The sequence below is a fragment of the Rhinopithecus roxellana genome, chromosome 1, assembly GCF_007565055.1.
Source record: "Rhinopithecus roxellana isolate Shanxi Qingling chromosome 1, ASM756505v1, whole genome shotgun sequence".
Lineage (NCBI taxonomy): Eukaryota > Metazoa > Chordata > Mammalia > Primates > Cercopithecidae > Rhinopithecus > Rhinopithecus roxellana.
Window position 1 is genome coordinate 197,148,332 of NC_044549.1, and position 16,544 is coordinate 197,164,875.

Sequence of the window (16,544 nt, forward strand, 5' to 3'; positions counted from 1 at the left end):
AGATGGAATATTTTCCACATGAGTTCCTAATACAGTCTGTTACTAAGAATACGGTTGCTTATAAAATGAAATTTGGCCAGGCACAGTGGTTCACACCCACAATTCCAGCACTTTAGGAGGCTGAGGTGGAGGATTGCCTGAGGTCAGGAGTTCAAAACCAGCCCGGGCACCATTACAAGACCTCCATCTCTACAAAAAAATTAAAAATGAGCTGGCCATGGTGGTGTGTGCCTGTAGTCCTAGCTACTCAGGAGGCTGAGGTGGGAGGATGACTGGAGTCCAGGAGTTCAAGGCTACAGTGAGCTATGATAGTGCCACTGCAGTCCAGCCTGGGCAACAGAGCAAGAGCTCATCTCAAAAAAAAAAAAAAAAAAAAGATAAAATTTGCATTAAGAAAGGATGCTTTGCTGTTTTCATCCACTGATAAGCTTTGAGCTCTTTAAGGTTTATCAGCTCAAGTCTTCGGAGGGCTACCTCCCTTATCTCCTATCTACCTGTTACCAGAGACAGGTGATAAAAGCATAAGACCCCTTATTGAGGACTGGCAAATAAACATCTGCAGTGTGGAACAGAAACACAAAGTTTTCAGTGTAGTAACACTACATAAAGACAACGTATTCTTATGACAGGTCCCCATCATAAAATCTTCAGAATAATTTAAAAGTAAACCCAACTTCTTAGAAATGAAAAAGAGAAAGATAATAAAGAGATATCTGGTACTAACAATAGAAAAAGTCTGAAAAAAAAAGATTCTTCATATATAGTTCTCCCCACAATTATATTTTCATAAGTTATACAAGGAAAAAAAGTTTTTAAAAGCTAGGTTTGTGATAAAATTATCCTTCATGATTGTAAAAAAGTATATACTCAAAGTATCAGTAAAGGGTAAAAAGACATGTGGTTTAAGTTATTCAGTCTCTGGTACTGGCAAATCCATTTTTTAGTATTTTAATTCTAACATGGTTCAGTGGATTTTTCTTCAGCTTGCAAGAGTTAAAGTTGATCGCACACGACTGTTCTGATTCTTAGTCCTTATTTGGGGATGTACAGGCTACAGCTGATTCCTTCTTCCTATTACTACCCTTGTAAATTACTACATGAAGTTTTTAACTGAATTGACTTATAGCATATAAATTATTTATTTCTAAGTTCTGTTTTTAAAAAAATGACTCCATTCTACTGTAGAAGACTTTTCAGGCAGGCATAAAAACCAGTCTCTAAAAATAGGACTGTGAACTGAAGACTTGGAGAGAATACAAAGTTGCAGGTCCTAAATTACTGATCTTCTGTTTATCAGTGCCAAAGCCATGGTTCTGGTTTCAGCTTCTAAAAACAGAGGTTTGCTTTAAGGTGTTTTTTTTTTTTTTTTTAAATCCTTCAAACTTCTCATGTCAGTTAAGAATGTAATTACTAGGAAGGAGACTTACCTTCAAAGGAAACCATGATGCCATGTGGGCCTATTTAAAGAAAACAAAAAACTAAGCCAGATTCCTTCCTTCAAGAGTTCTGAATGATCTCTTGTCAAGGTACTGGGGCTGTAATAGCCATTGAACCATTAGCCAAACAAATCAAAATTTAGTTTAAGAGAGACTATCATCAGTAACATAGTTTACAGTAGGACCCTCCAGATTAACTAATGCAATAACAATATTAACACAGTACTGCTTCTGTCTTTGGTTTATGCGATGTGTTTACTGCAAAAGTAAAAGCAAAATCCCTCTCATAACTCCTTACAGCATTTCTGTGGGAGAGAGAGGAGCAGGTCATGCTACCTCCAATCCAACAGGGGGTGATAAGCATAGATGACCGCAGGAAGTGGTGGCCAGCAGCCTTTGCACAATGAAGACAGTCCCTGTTCCCACAGCTGCTGCTGCACCTAGTACTCTAACTCTAGCACTCAGGTGTGAAGAGATCACTTTTGTCTTAATAAAAAAAAAAATCTTTCTTAAAACACTATCATAAGGTTCTAGAAGAATATCTATATAATATTAAAGACATAATACATGTGCCAAGTGGTCCCATCAATCAAAACATGATAAACATCCAATAGACATTTTTAGACACAGCTTTAATCTAAATAAAGTAACATCCCTTAGGATATGGTTAAAATGTAAGAAAACCTTGGATCCCTTAAAAACTCCTCTAAAACTCTTTCATTAGGTTATTTGCATGATGATTGACTGTTAATCACTAGGAGAGGCAAAGTCTGAGGGCATGAAAAGATCTTAGAAGACATGAAAACAAGAAATGAATGGCTGTCAAGATGAATGCTTGGGGACTAAGACACATGTAGCCAATTGCTAATTCTCCATGTTGCTTGTCACGTGGTGGAATGAAGGCAAACCCTTATATGCATGTAAGGAACACGGCTGTGCTTTGGTCGAGGATAGTCCAAGGTAAACATCCAAAGTGACTCAGCAACTTTAGAGCACAGGCATATAACTTCACTTGTTATCATAGCCATGTAGCCATAACATGGCTTTAATAGATGGACAGCAGGAAGCCAGGACACGGCTCAGCTCACGCATACCCAGAAAGAGAAAGAGTTAGGCTGGTGACCCTGGAGAGCCGACCATGCAGCTGTGTGTGGGAGCCACCGGACTAAGCAGCTGAGACAGGGCAAACAGTGTGAGAGAGCTAGTGTAAGCTGCTGCTGAGACAGCTGCTGAATAAAACTACCTTTCACCTACCTACGGACCCCCAGCTATCGGCTCATCCACCCACTCCCTTCAGACCTCAGCATGAGCTGGAACCTGACCCCAGCATAACATTTGGCATAGTCATGGACCTACAATGCACATCTCACAGCGCCATCTAACTGCCTTGAAATCATGTTTACATGACAAAACTTGCTATCTACTTAATGAAAGCTTTCTATCAAAACACAACATTACAGCAAGCAGCAAGCAACTTTATACGTGTGTGTAAAATGAAAATCAAATTAAATGTAAGATCTGGGGAGTGTTTCTCATGAAAGTCCTGGCCGCCTTTCAGTCTTGAGGGGCATTACATTGGGCAGACTAAAGCCTCACCTCCCAATTAGCCTCAAAGAGGCTGCCTAGGGGAGCAGATGCCTTCAAATAAAATGAAAATAGCTTTTCCACTTATTTCTGTAGTTTAACTTAATGCAAATCCAGGATTTAAGTTACTCCAAGTTTCATTAGTTCTAAAATTTGCACTCTCAAAATAGGTTATAGTTTTAATTATGCATATACCACTTTCCTTCAACCAAGTATTATTATATAAAATTAAAATGATGCAAAAAACACAGCAGTTTAAGGATCACATTCTCAAAGGCATAAAGGAAGAGAATAATGCAGCATTTAAAATCCCAGGACTGACAACTTAATTCTTATCTCAGTATAAAAATCTTTCCAATGACCACGATCAAGATGATTTTATTGTACTCATATTTAGTACCAAAATGGAAGGAAAGGGAAGGGAGAAGGGAGAAAGGGAGAAGACAGGAAGAAAGGGAAAAAAAATCCTTGTTTACAAAAGCCTCATCCTGCCAGAAAGAAAGTTATTTCTATTATTGCTTCAGGATACCAGACTGGCTACCTACACAGTTAGAGAAATCCATTTACATATTTCCTTGAAGGTTTTCATTCAGCTGAAAATTTATCTCTTTGAAGCAACTAGAAGCATGTGAAAAACTGCTGCGCCATTATCCCATCTGATCAAAGAGCACACTCACTCTTTTCTCTGTCCCAGCCACATCCAAGAGGACGTACCTGTGCAGAAACTCACAGGTGGAAGCCGTGATTTCCACATTATCAATGTGCATGAAAAGGGAGAAACAGAATGCTTACACTAACAATCAGAACTCTGCCCCAGTCTGCTTCGTATTTTATTGGATGCAGTACCCAGCTGTGTCTGAAAACATGCCTTCCCGCTAGGAGATGACGAAAGATTTAAAAATTTTGGGACAGTATCAAACAACTGCTTAACTACAGAATGTGGAAATCGTGGTTACAAATAGTGGCAAAAAGATACCTCTGCCCTATTCTTGTTTGTGATGCCAAATTAAAAACAAAAGGAAACAAGAAACATAAAAAGAAATCCCTATCTTTCATGCAAGTATGAAAAAACAAACTAAAATCCCAAATCACCAACTATAAAAAGAGGCCTTGAAAATCAGCCCTGGGTAAACTAAGAGCACCCATGCTTCTGCAAACCTGGGCCAAGCACACAAAGGGCAAGGCTCTCCTGGAACTGGGGATGGTAAATCACAGTCCCCTTGCTCAGAATGCAGGCAATGAGGGTGCATGACAGATACCTGGAGTATGTCTGCTCCCTGCCTGGCACCATAGCCAGATAGATAAGAGGCCAGGTTGGAGGAAGAAGAGTGACCTGCTGGGACCCAAGGATGGAAGGTAACTAGCTATGGAGCTGTGGGTCTTGGTGGGCCAAAGACAGGCCTAACTGCCAAACACAAGAAAAACCCTGCAAGAACAGGGCTCCATGGAGGTTCTCTTCAGGGACTAAGATGGCTCAAGGAGAACACACTGCCAGGCAAAATCTAAGCTTCTCACTACCACAGTTCCCTGCTGGAAGCCCCTAGCACCTTCTCTCTCCCACACACACTTTCTTCTAAAAATGGCCAGTCCAGGAAAAATAGGGGTTCATTAAAACATAAATAATAAAAAATAAGTAATAATCACAAAGAAACTGGCATAGAGCTATACAAAAATACTACCTGGAAAAAATGGGAAACCAAAAATACTACAAGAAAAAAATATATAAAAGAAAGTCAAAGAACAAACAGCAGAAAATTATAGCATCCAGCAACAAAAAACTATGAAATTCTTCGTGAAATTAAAGAAATTCACGCAAACATCCCATCTCTGAAATGAAAACTCAAAGATCTCTGAGAGCTGAAGGACAGAGTTCAGAGAAGCAATACAAGAGAAAAATCTATAAACTTGTTACAGATTCCAGTCATGATAAAAGCAACAATAAAAAGGAAAGACTGAAAATACAATCAGGAAACGGGCAGACAAGCCTAAGAAAATTACGTAAGAACAAAGACTTGAAAATACTACAAAGAATATGTAAGAGCCCATATATATAAAATTCGCACCCCTCAAGATGAGAACAGAGCAAATACAACCAAATAACTCTTCAAAGAGAACTGAAGAAAATTTTCCTGAAATCATGGTAATCCTTACTCTGTATACTGAAAGAACATATGTCCAATCAAAAAAAAAACTGATAAAAAATAACGTCCAGACATACACAGATAACTGGAAATTCAGACAAATAAGAACAATGGACCGGGCGCGGTGGCTCAAGCCTGTAATCCCAGCACTTTGGGAGGCCGAGACGGGCGGATCACGAGGTCAGGAGATCGAGACCATCCTGGCTAACACAGTGAAATCCCGTCTCTACTAAAAAATACAAAAAACTAGCCGGGCGAGGTGGCGGGCGCCTGTAGTCCCAGCTACTCTGGAGGCTGAGGCAGGAGAATGGCGTGAACCCGGGAGGCAGAGCTTGCAGTGAGCTGAGATCCGGCCACTGCACTCCAGCCTGGGCGACAGAGCGAGACTCCGTCTCAAAAAAAAAAAAAAAAAAAAAAAAAAAGAACAATGAGTGCCTACCTTCAAACTTCCTGATACCTCCTAAAAGCCATGCAGATGAACAAGGAGAGCAACTAAAAGCACCTATAACATATGCCTACAGCACAACCCAGAGACAGGGGAGACTGCAACATGTAAGCCAGGCAATAAAGAACCAAAACCTGGAAGAGATCTTGGCCACAGACTAGAATGGTGCAGGAAGCCCCAGCAGGAGCTGCAGAGACAAACGGGGAGGCCAGAGGAGTCCATTTGGTGTAGGAACCCAGATAACACCAATGAGGTCTCATCACCCTCCTTCAGGAGAAGGCCCCACACCAAGTGGGAACTTCCAGAAACAAGTCTGAGACCTGATGGGTCAGAGCTCTGACAGCAGGAAGGGCTGAAGGGAAGGGCTGGAAAGCACACAGAACAAGAGGCAAGCGGACCGGAAAGCACTGCTTCTGGGAAATGCAGAGGGAAGTGTCTGGAAAAGTAATGGACTTTGGGGGTAGCAGCCTATGGGGAAGGAAAGGAAGTTAAAAAGTGATTAAGAGTCCTACTGAATCAAGATCCCACATTCCATAAGATCTCCTGCTAATGGCTGATAGAGGAATATCCTCAATATTTAAATGTTAATGAGAAAAATTTTTTTAATCAAGAAGAAAAAAGTAAGCACAAATAAGATAAGGGAAAAATACCATTAAAACAGGAGTTTAAAAGATGCTGAGAGAAATTTGTACAAACCAATTCACACAAATTTGAAAGCCTATGTGATAAAATAGAAACTTTTCTAGGAAAATATAATTTACCCAAACTAACCCCAGTAGTGATGGAAAGTCTAAACAAACCAATTTCCATAGAAGACTTAGAGAAAACTGTTCAAAAACCTAATCCACAAACAAACATCAGAACCAGATGGTTTCATATAGAAATTCTAACATACCTTTAAAACAGGTTAGATTGTGACTACATATAGTTATAGAACAAAAAAGAAAAAAGAAAATCTTAAACTTTATCCAGAACTTGCATTAATATTAAAATTAGCATGGCCTTACAAGCTATTTTATGTAAATTGTAAAATAAAGCAAATTAGTAATTATGGTAATGTTATTAAGAATCAATATTTTCAATATAAGTAAAAAGATACAAATATAAACCAAAGAAATTAAGTGATAGCCTATAATGTTAAATTTGAATTGACTATATCAATATAAATTCATGATTTTCAAAAATATATTTCCTAGTCTTTTCCACTGAAATGGGAAAAAATATGGCATAGCCTATATAAAATATTTTAAGCACACAAAAAAGCAATTTCAACATAAAATATAACATCAACTACCATAACCTAACACAAAATATGTAATTTGTTTAAGTTTACTTAGTAAATATTTTACTTAGCATAAATTTACTTAGTAAAAAAAAAAAAAAAAAACTCCTCAGATTAGAGTGCAAAGCAAAATCTGACTACATCCTGATATAAGAGATCCATGTAAAATGATACTGAGAGGGGCTGAAAGTAAAAGGCTGGGCAAAAACATTCTAACAGATGCAAACTGAAATAAGGCAAGAACCACAAGACAAGGCTGAATTCAGCAACAATAAAACATTAAGGAAGATGAAGAATAATATTTCATAATGATAAAAGGTGCAATCCACAATAAAAATCTATCCAAAATCTTTATGCAGCCAAAACATAGCTACAAAATTCATAAAACAAAGGTAAGAGAAAATACAAAGAGCAAATTGGCAGGAACATAATGAAATTCCCACAGTTGTTACAGAGATCTAGGGCTATGATGGCTCAAGAAAGCAAAGTACAAGGGACATAAAAACTACATGAAAAAATTAACAATGTATATGTAATATAAATTGTTGAATACAACAAAAAAGAAATCTAAATACGTCATATGAATACTGATGCAAAAATAATAAAATATTAAATGGAAGTCAGCAGGAAAATAGATAATATAAGCAAGTATGGTTCACCATGGGAATAAATGAATGAGTTAATATTAGAAATTCTATTAACATCAGTTGCCATATTGATAATGTCGGGGTAAAAAAATAGTCTTCACAGATGTCATTAATATATACAATATAAATTAAAATACAAAATATTCTTAATAAAGTAGAAAGAATGAATGTTTTCCAAACACAATAAAAATTACCTAGTCAAAAGCCAACATCATGCTGAATGCTCAATATAACATGCATTCCCTTTATAAACTGAAGCAATCGGCTGGGCACAGTGGCTCACACCTCTAATCCCAGCACTTTGGGAGGCCAAGGCGAGTAGATCACCTGAGGTCAGGAGTTCAAGACCACCCTGGGCAACATGGTGAAACCTAAGACAGCAGAATTGCTTGAACCTGGGAGGCGGAGGTTGCAGTGAGCCAAGATCATGCCACTGCACTCCAGCCTGGGTGACAGAGCGAGACTCTGTCTCAAATAAATAAATAAATACATAAATAAATTGAAGCAATCACTATGGAAGGCAGTTTGGCAGTGTCTACTCTAAAAGATGTATATAACTTTGATCTAACAATTTCACTTCTGGGAATTTTCCTACTTTATTTTTAATGAAAACATTGAAGGAAAACAATGAGATGTTCATCAATATAATATCTATATGATGGAATACTAGGTGGCCAAGAAAAGGAATGAGCCTAATTTGGTATTCTACAATAATGATCAAAATATATTGTTAAATAAAAAAGCAAGGTCCAAAATGGTATGCACAATACACTCCCCATCTGTCTGAACATGTCTTCTCTTGAACAGCATTTCTCTAAGGGTATATAATAGGGAGGGAACAAAGGCATTTGGAACATGGGACAGGAAAGAGACAACTTATCATTGTCTAAATTTTTGTACTATTTGAATTTTCATCATATACATGTATTATTTTTTAAATTGACAGAAACTAATAGAAAATAAATACAAAAATTGTAAGATGCTTGGGAGAAGTATTTTCCTGCTATGTTATATAAATTGAAAGAAATCATGTATATGTCCACAGTACAGATGATAAACCCTGTTTTCATCAGAACTCTGAATACAGTTCAGAATAGGCTAGAATAAATACTACATCTTATTTTAAAAAAGACTTCCTATAAAAAAATGTAAAAATTATCATTTATCCTAAGAAAATACTCTAAAATGCAAGAAGGTCGAGAAAGATTACAATTAGAAAAAGTTCTGTCAAAAGTAAGGCACAATTCTGAACACAAAAGAGGAAGTTAGAAGTTAGAGAGTTAGGAAGTTAGAGAGGCAAATAAAATCTCAGAAGGCCTTCTATTCCCTATCATGTCTAAGGAAATCAGGAAGTCCAGAAAAGATACAGCATCACCTATAAAGAATTCTTGACAAAAATTTTCCAGTTTTCAGGAAAAACAGAGGATAGGGGAACAATGAGAAAATCTAAGAGACAAATGGCATGGTCTCTTCAGCAAGTCGATATCATGAGGGAAAAAATGGAAAAGAGAAACTATTCTATATTAAAAGAGACAGACATAACCAAACAACATGGGTTAACTTAGACTGGATCTTAGTGTGAGCAAACAAGCTCTAAAATATATTTGGTGACAACTGGGAAATGCGAATATGAACTGGTTCTTGGGCATCTGTCTGCCTGTGAGAGATAGGACTAGCCGGATTTACGAGGCTAAGAATTCCTAAGCCTAGCTGTGGAGGTGACTGCATCCACCTTTAAACACAGGGCTTGTAATTCAGCTCACACTCGACCCATCAGGTAGTTAAGAGGGCTCACTAAAATACCAATTAGGCTAAAAGCAGGAGGTGAACCAAGGTAATTTATAGATTCAATGCCATCCCCATTAAGCTACCAATGACTTTCTTCACAGAATTGGAAAAAACTGCTTTAAAGTTCATATGGAACCAAAAAAGAGCCCACATTGCCAAGACAATCCTAAACCAAAAGAACAAAGCTGGAGGCATCACGCTACCTGACTTCAAACTATACTACAAGGCTACAGTAACCAAAACAGCATGCTACAGGTACCAAAACAGAGATATAGACCAATGGAACAGAACAGAGCCCTCAGAAATAGTACCACACATCTACAACCATCTGATCTTTGACAAACCTGACAAAAACAAGAAATAGGGAAAGGATTCCCTATTTAATAAATGGTACTGGGAAAACTGGCTAGCCATAAGTAGAAAGCTGAAACTGGATCCCTTCCTTACATCTTATACAAAAATTACTTCAAGATGGATTAGAGACTTGAATGTTAGACCTAAACCCATAAAAACCCTAGAAGAAAACCTAGGCAATACCATTCAGGACACAGGCATGGACAGGGACTTCATGTCTAAAACTCCAAAAGCAATGGCAACAAAAGCCAAAATTGACAAATGGGATCGAATTAAACTAAAGAGCTTCTGCACAGCAGAAGAAACTACCATCAAAGTGAACAGGCAACCTACAGAATGGGAGAAAATGTTTGCAATCTACTCATCTGACAAACGGCTAATATCCAGAACCTACAAAGAACTCAAACAAATTTACAAGAAAAAAACAACCCCATCAAAAAGTGGGCAAAGGATATGAACAGACACTTCTCAAAAGAAGACACATGAAACCAACCAACAGACGCATGAAAAAATACTCGTCATCACTAGCCATCAGAGAAATGCAAATCAAAACCACAATGAGATACCATCTCACACCAGTTAGAATGGCAATCATTAAAAAGTCAGGAAACAACAAGTGCTGGAGAGGATGTGGAGAAATAGGAACACTTCTACACTGTTGGTGGGACTGTAAACTGGTTCAACCATTGTGGAAGACAGTGTGGTGATTCCTCAAGGATGTAGAACTAGAAATACCATTTGACCCAGCCATCCCATTACTGGGTGTATACCCAAAGGATTATAAATCATGCTGCTATAAAAACACATGCACATGTATGTTTATTGCAGCACTGTTCACAGTAGCAAAGACTTGGAACCAACCCAAATGTCCATTAATGATAGACTGGATTAAGAAAATATGGCACATATACACTATGGAACACTATGCAGCCATAAAAAAGGATGAGTTCATGTCCTTTGTAGGGACACGGATGCAGCTAGAAACCATCTTTCTCAGCAAACTATCACAAGAACAGAAAACCAAACACCGCATGTTCTCACTCATAGGTGGGAATTGAATGAGAAAACTTGGACACAGGAAGGGGAACATCACACACCCAGGCCTGTTGTGGGGTGAGGGAAGCGGGGAGGGATAGCATTAGGAGATATACCTAATGTAAATGACGAGTTAATGGGTGCAGCACACCAACATGGCACATGTATACATATGTAACAAACCTGCACGTTGTGCACATGTACCCTAGAACATAAAGTATAATTAAAAAAAAAAAGACATAGTCAAATCATCTATCGCCTGAGAGCACCGGGGGAGGGACAATGATAGGGATACAAACCCAGGCATTCGAGCAGGGAGCGGCAACCCACTTTGGGTCCCCTCCCCTGGTATAGGAGCTCTGTTTTCACTCTATCAAATCTGGCAACTGCACACTCTTCTGGTTCCTATTTGTTCTGGCTCGAGCTGAGCTTTTGCTCATGGTCCACCACTGCTGTTCGCCGCAGTCGCAGACCCGCCATTGACTTCTACCCCTCCGGATCCCACAGGGCGTCTGCCACGCTTCTGATCCAGCAAGGCACCCACTGCCGCTCCCGATTGGGCTAGAAGCTCGCCATTGTTCCTGCGCAGCTAAGTGCCCAGGTTCATCCTAATGGAGCTAAACACTAGTTGCTGGGTTCCACATTATAAGCTGTGACTTACAGCTTATAATGTAACATTCATCGCATGGCCCAAGGTTCCATTCCTTGGAATCTGTGAAGCCAAGAACCCCAGGTCAGAGAACAAAAGGCTTGCCCCCATCTTGGGAGCCGCTTGCCCCAGCCGCCCGCCCCCTCCTTGGGAGCGACCCGCCCCCACCTTGGGAGCTCTAAGAACAAAGACCCACCAGTAACACCTGGATGAAGATTGGAAGGTGGTATTACACTATTAAACGTAAACCATGTGGTCCCAGCTACTCAGAAGGCTAAGGCAGGAGATTACTTGAGCCCCTGAGGTGGAGGCCGCAGTGAGCCATGTTCACACCACTGCACTCCATTCTGAGTGACAGAATAAGACTGTCTCAAAAAAACAAACAAACAAAACAACAACAACAACAAAAAAAAAACAGACTAGGGGACAGAGAAGCTTACATGTTTAAAGTGTATCTCAGGCAGCAAAAATGTTCTGAAGCTTTGCCACTATCTGGTTTGAAGCAAATTTGGAATTATGCATTGTAATAAACTCTTTCATTTGCAAACTAGTATCCTCATTAAAATGAAATCACACAAAACCAAAAAGTTGCAAAATTCTAATTTGCATACCCAGTGACATCAGAGGAAATGGAAAGAGTGCTCCAGGAAAACATCATGTCTTCCCTTTTATATTCCTCCACAGATTTTCATGTACAATGTTAGGGCATAAAGTAAACTTTGCTCATTTTAATTGAGTAATATGTATATGTGTTCACACTGGATTTTAAGCTAACTGTATGCTATGAGACCTTGATAAATAAGTAGTCAACAACACAAAACAAACATTGATTTAAAGGTGCAATATACTGAGGTTCCAAGGGGAAAAGATATGTTCATAAAAATACAAGTCATTGTAAGTTTGTGTAAATTCTTCTGTAAGAGGGAAAAAGGCATCTATAATTTGCTATTTATGTCTATTAAGAAAAAAGGTGGCCGGGCGCGGTGGCTCAAGCCTGTAATCCCAGCACTTTGGGAGGCCGAGACGGGTGGGTCATGAGGTCAGGAGATCGAGACCATCCTGGCTAACATGGTGAAACCCCGTCTCTACTAAAAAATACAAAAAACTAGCCAGGCGAGGTGGTGGGCGCCTGTGGTCCCAACTACTCCGGAGGCTGAGGCAGGAGAATGGTGTAAACCCGGGAGGCGGAGCTTGCAGCGAGCTGAGATCCGGCCACTGCACTCCAACCCGGGCGACAGAGCGAGACTCCGTCTCAAAAAAAAGGAAAAAGCTGGTTGACATAATGACTTACACAATGATTTTCCTGGATACAGCTTTGCCTGGGGGTAGCCAGGGATCATTTTTTCATCTTTAGCTCTAAGATTTTCAAGTTCATGTTTGATAATGAATTGACATTCTGCCATTGTCAGGAAATCATCATTGTTATCTAAAATAAAACAGAAATTACCAGATTTTAGTAGTAATCAAAATAAAAATATTCCAATTACCTGAAATTAGAGAAACAATGGTGTAAACAAGAAGTAATTAACATAAGTAATCAAAATATGAAGCTGGTAAATTAAATGGAACATAAAGCTCCTTAGATATTTTATAAGAATAAAAAATTATGTTATGCCTTCACATAATACAATTCTACAATAACCATTTTAATACTTATAGTAGAAACATTCAAAAAGCATATAATTGATTTCATTTAGTACCAATGAGCAGAAAGCAGTATGTTCTTAAATTATAATAATATATTAAACTTATTAACATATTATTGTGTTAAACCAGGGATGGAATTGAAGAAGTTTGCCTATATGGCAAATTATCCTCCTTCAAACTCTCAAGCCCATTCCATTCCCTTCTGGAGTCAAACATCCTTTCCATTAATGAGAGAGAAGAAAGTCTTGTAAGAAAATATTGTTGCTATTTGACAGGTGAATCCTCTTAAATAAGGTAAATTTCATCTTGAACATTTATTCACTCAGGTATAAAAATCCAGAGTAAGTGAATCCAAAGAAGTCTAATCACATCTTCTAACTCTGAAAGCCCTGGCAGGGATCAGTTTGATTCTGAAGCTAAGCTCCCATCCTGTTATCATATCCACCCTGGCTTTCCCAGTTCTTTCCTCAAAATATTCTCTACTAGAACCTGTTTTGGGGCCAGCATAGAACCAATGACCCTATCACATTCAGTAGGAGCCAGAAAATTCAGGAAATGAGGTTTCTAAGGTACTGAACTACTACTGTGTTTCTCATTACTACAAATTTTTTCTAATAAATATTCACATGTGGTTATTTGTAGAAAATAATCTCTACTTATGCAACTTTCTATAGTTAATTTCTTTTTACATGACTGTTTTCTTGTAGAGTTAGAAAATATAATACTTTTTTTGGAGTATTTTGTTAACTTAGAATTGATTGGTGACAATCATTCTGCATTCCAAAAAAAGGATTTTTCTGTATCAAGCTACTGAATACTCATAAGAATTAGAATAGAATATATAAATAAGTTACATATGTTCTTCTAATTTGTGTTCATCCAGGGGAGGCAAAGGATGGCAACTGGCCAAATCTAGCCTGCCACATGGTCTTATAAATAAAGTTTTATTGAACACAGCCTCACCCATTCACTTACTTATGGTCTATGGCTGCTTTTTTGCTCTACAATGCCAGTGTTGAGTAACTGCAGCAGAGACCACACGGACTGCAAAGCCTAAAATATTCACTATTTGATCCTTTACTGAAAAAATACTCACTATTTGATCTATTCATCATAAACTTCTTTTTGATAAATGGATTCTAACAGAGACAAAGAACTTAGGGCTTACCATCAAAACCTTTGAAGTTCTGTCTGGTTCTGTATGTGAAGGCTCTCATGGTGTTATCATTGCACTCTTTTACCAATCCCACTGCTTCTGCTCCCAGTAACATTCTAATCTTGGAGGCACCAACAAGATATAAGTTCTGATTTTCTAGTGTTTCTTGTTCATATTTATTTAACAACGGTCTAAACAACAACTGGGCACCTTCAAAAACAAAAGATAAGTACAATCTTAGACAAACATAAAAGATTCAAAAATAAAAACTTTCTAAATAAATATAATGTTTCTAGTCTGGTAGAAGAAAAAGAAATTATATTAACAATTTAAATCCATCTTCCAAGTAAATAACATAAGTACATTAGGGATGGCAGTTCTTTATAGTTTTTCAATAAATGCAAAAACTGAAAAATGTAGCAGTAAGTGACCTCCCACTTATTCAAATGTGAAGGAGATGAGACAAGAATTCAGTATTTACGAGCTCTAGGTATAAAAGTGCACTAAATAAAAATATAGAACAAAGACTGCAGTTTAATATAAACATAATAGACCAAAATTTAAGAAAATTAATTTGGAACAAAATGTTTCAGTAAAAAGAAAAACCAAAAATGTAATACAATTACACTGGACTATAACAGATTTTGTGAATGTTAAATACTAAATAATAAAAAGCAATATAACTTTTCACTGATTTTTCCCATAAATTTCTATGTTCTATTTGGTTTAATATTTTTCTGAAATAAGTTACCAAAACATAGAGATGCTATGATTTGATCATGTACATGTAATTATTACTTAAAAGATTATAAAGAAAAAAGATTATTTCCACCTACATCAATTTTTGTTGTTTTTGAGACATGGTCTCACTCTATTGCCCAGGCTGGAGTGCGGTGGCATGATCTTGGCTCACTGCAACCTCCACCTGCCAGGCTCAGGAGATTCTCCCACCTTTGCCTCTCGAGTAGGTGGGACTACAGGTGTGTGCCACCACGCCAAGCTATTTTTTTGTATTTTTTGTAGAGGCAGGGTTTCACCATGTTGCCCAGGCTGGTCGTGAACTCCTGAGCTCAAGAGAGGCAACCCCTTCAGCCTCTCAAGTGCTGGGATTATAGGCATAAGCCACAGCGCCCGGCCTCAAACTTTTAAAGGTACATTTATTTCTTTACTATTTACCCTCTAGAGATGGTTGACAGGAATGATGAAAATATTAATCAGATGATAACAGGATCATGAGCAGAATTTGTACTTCATTTATCAAATGGATTAATATATTAAGATGAATGCATTATGACACTATTATCTAGGTAATGTACAGTAAAGCTATTAAAGACTTTAGTAAAAGGTGTATTCAATTTACCGAAAATACCAATGGCTCTTAAATATAAGATCCTTAACCTCATTCATATTAAGACAAACATAAAAACTATACCAATATGCTGTTTCTCACTTCTCACACTGCAAAGATAGAAAGTTTGATAACAGGTTGGTGAGCATGGTAGCTGTGAAGGTACCCCACTCCACCAGCTCTCCCTTCAAGACAATCTGCTTTGAAGAACAGGGTTGACTGCCAGGCTCCTGTTGCCACACCTTAAGATGCTTCCCCCAGCTGCCTCCAGCCATCAGCTGGACACAGAGGGGATACTGGAACAAGGCCATTTCTGCACAACGTAAGTTTCTTTTAAAGGGCAACTTTAAGCCTGGCTGTTAGTTTCTCAGAACTGGGCTGTGGTCTGAGGCTCTTTGGACTCAATTCTCCTTCCTCTCCTCTCTCCTTTCACAAGTGTCAAACTGACAAAGTCTGAAGGCTCTCTAGACCCACTCTTGCTCCCTCCTCCTTCTTTCCACAAATATTTCTCTCAATAAACTTCTTGTTCATCAAATGCCATCTCTTGTTTGGAAGACCCAAACAGACACAGTGAGTTTTTGGGGAAAGGCATCCCAGTCATTTTTAGTGGGACAGCAATTGGTATAACCTTTTTTATTAGTTAATTAATTAATTTATTTTGAGACAGTGTCTCGCTCTGTCACCCAGGCTAGAGTGCAATGGTGCGATATTGGCTCACTGCAACCTCCGCCTCCAGGTTCAAGTGATTCTCCTGCTTCAGTCTCCAAATAACTGGGATTACAGGCTCACACAACCACGCCCAGCTAATTTTTGTAATTTTAGTAGAGATGGAGTTCCACTGTGTTAGCCAGGCTGGTCTTGAACTTCTGACCTCAAGTGATCCTCCTGCCTTGGCCTCCCAAAGTGCTGGGAGTACAGGTATAAGCCACTATGCCTGGTCTGGTATAACCTTTATGAAGAACCATTTGTCAACATTTTGCTTTGAAAAAGAGCATTTTTCTTAGATGTTTGGTGATCTTTCATTATATGTTC

General features: G+C 38.3%; 1 protein-coding gene across 2 annotated transcripts in view; it reads right to left on the reverse strand.

Moving 5' to 3' along the window:
* Positions 1-16,544, reverse strand: part of ANO10 (anoctamin 10) — a 189,440-nt gene that overhangs the window by 153,576 nt on the left and 19,320 nt on the right. For both annotated transcript variants that reach the window (XM_030935673.1, XM_030935680.1), the window contains exons 3-4: positions 14,177-14,374; positions 12,653-12,787 (exon numbers count right to left, since the gene is read on the reverse strand). In XM_030935673.1, the coding sequence (XP_030791533.1) occupies positions 12,653-12,787; positions 14,177-14,374 (333 nt within the window). The remainder of the gene's footprint in view (positions 1-12,652; positions 12,788-14,176; positions 14,375-16,544) is intronic.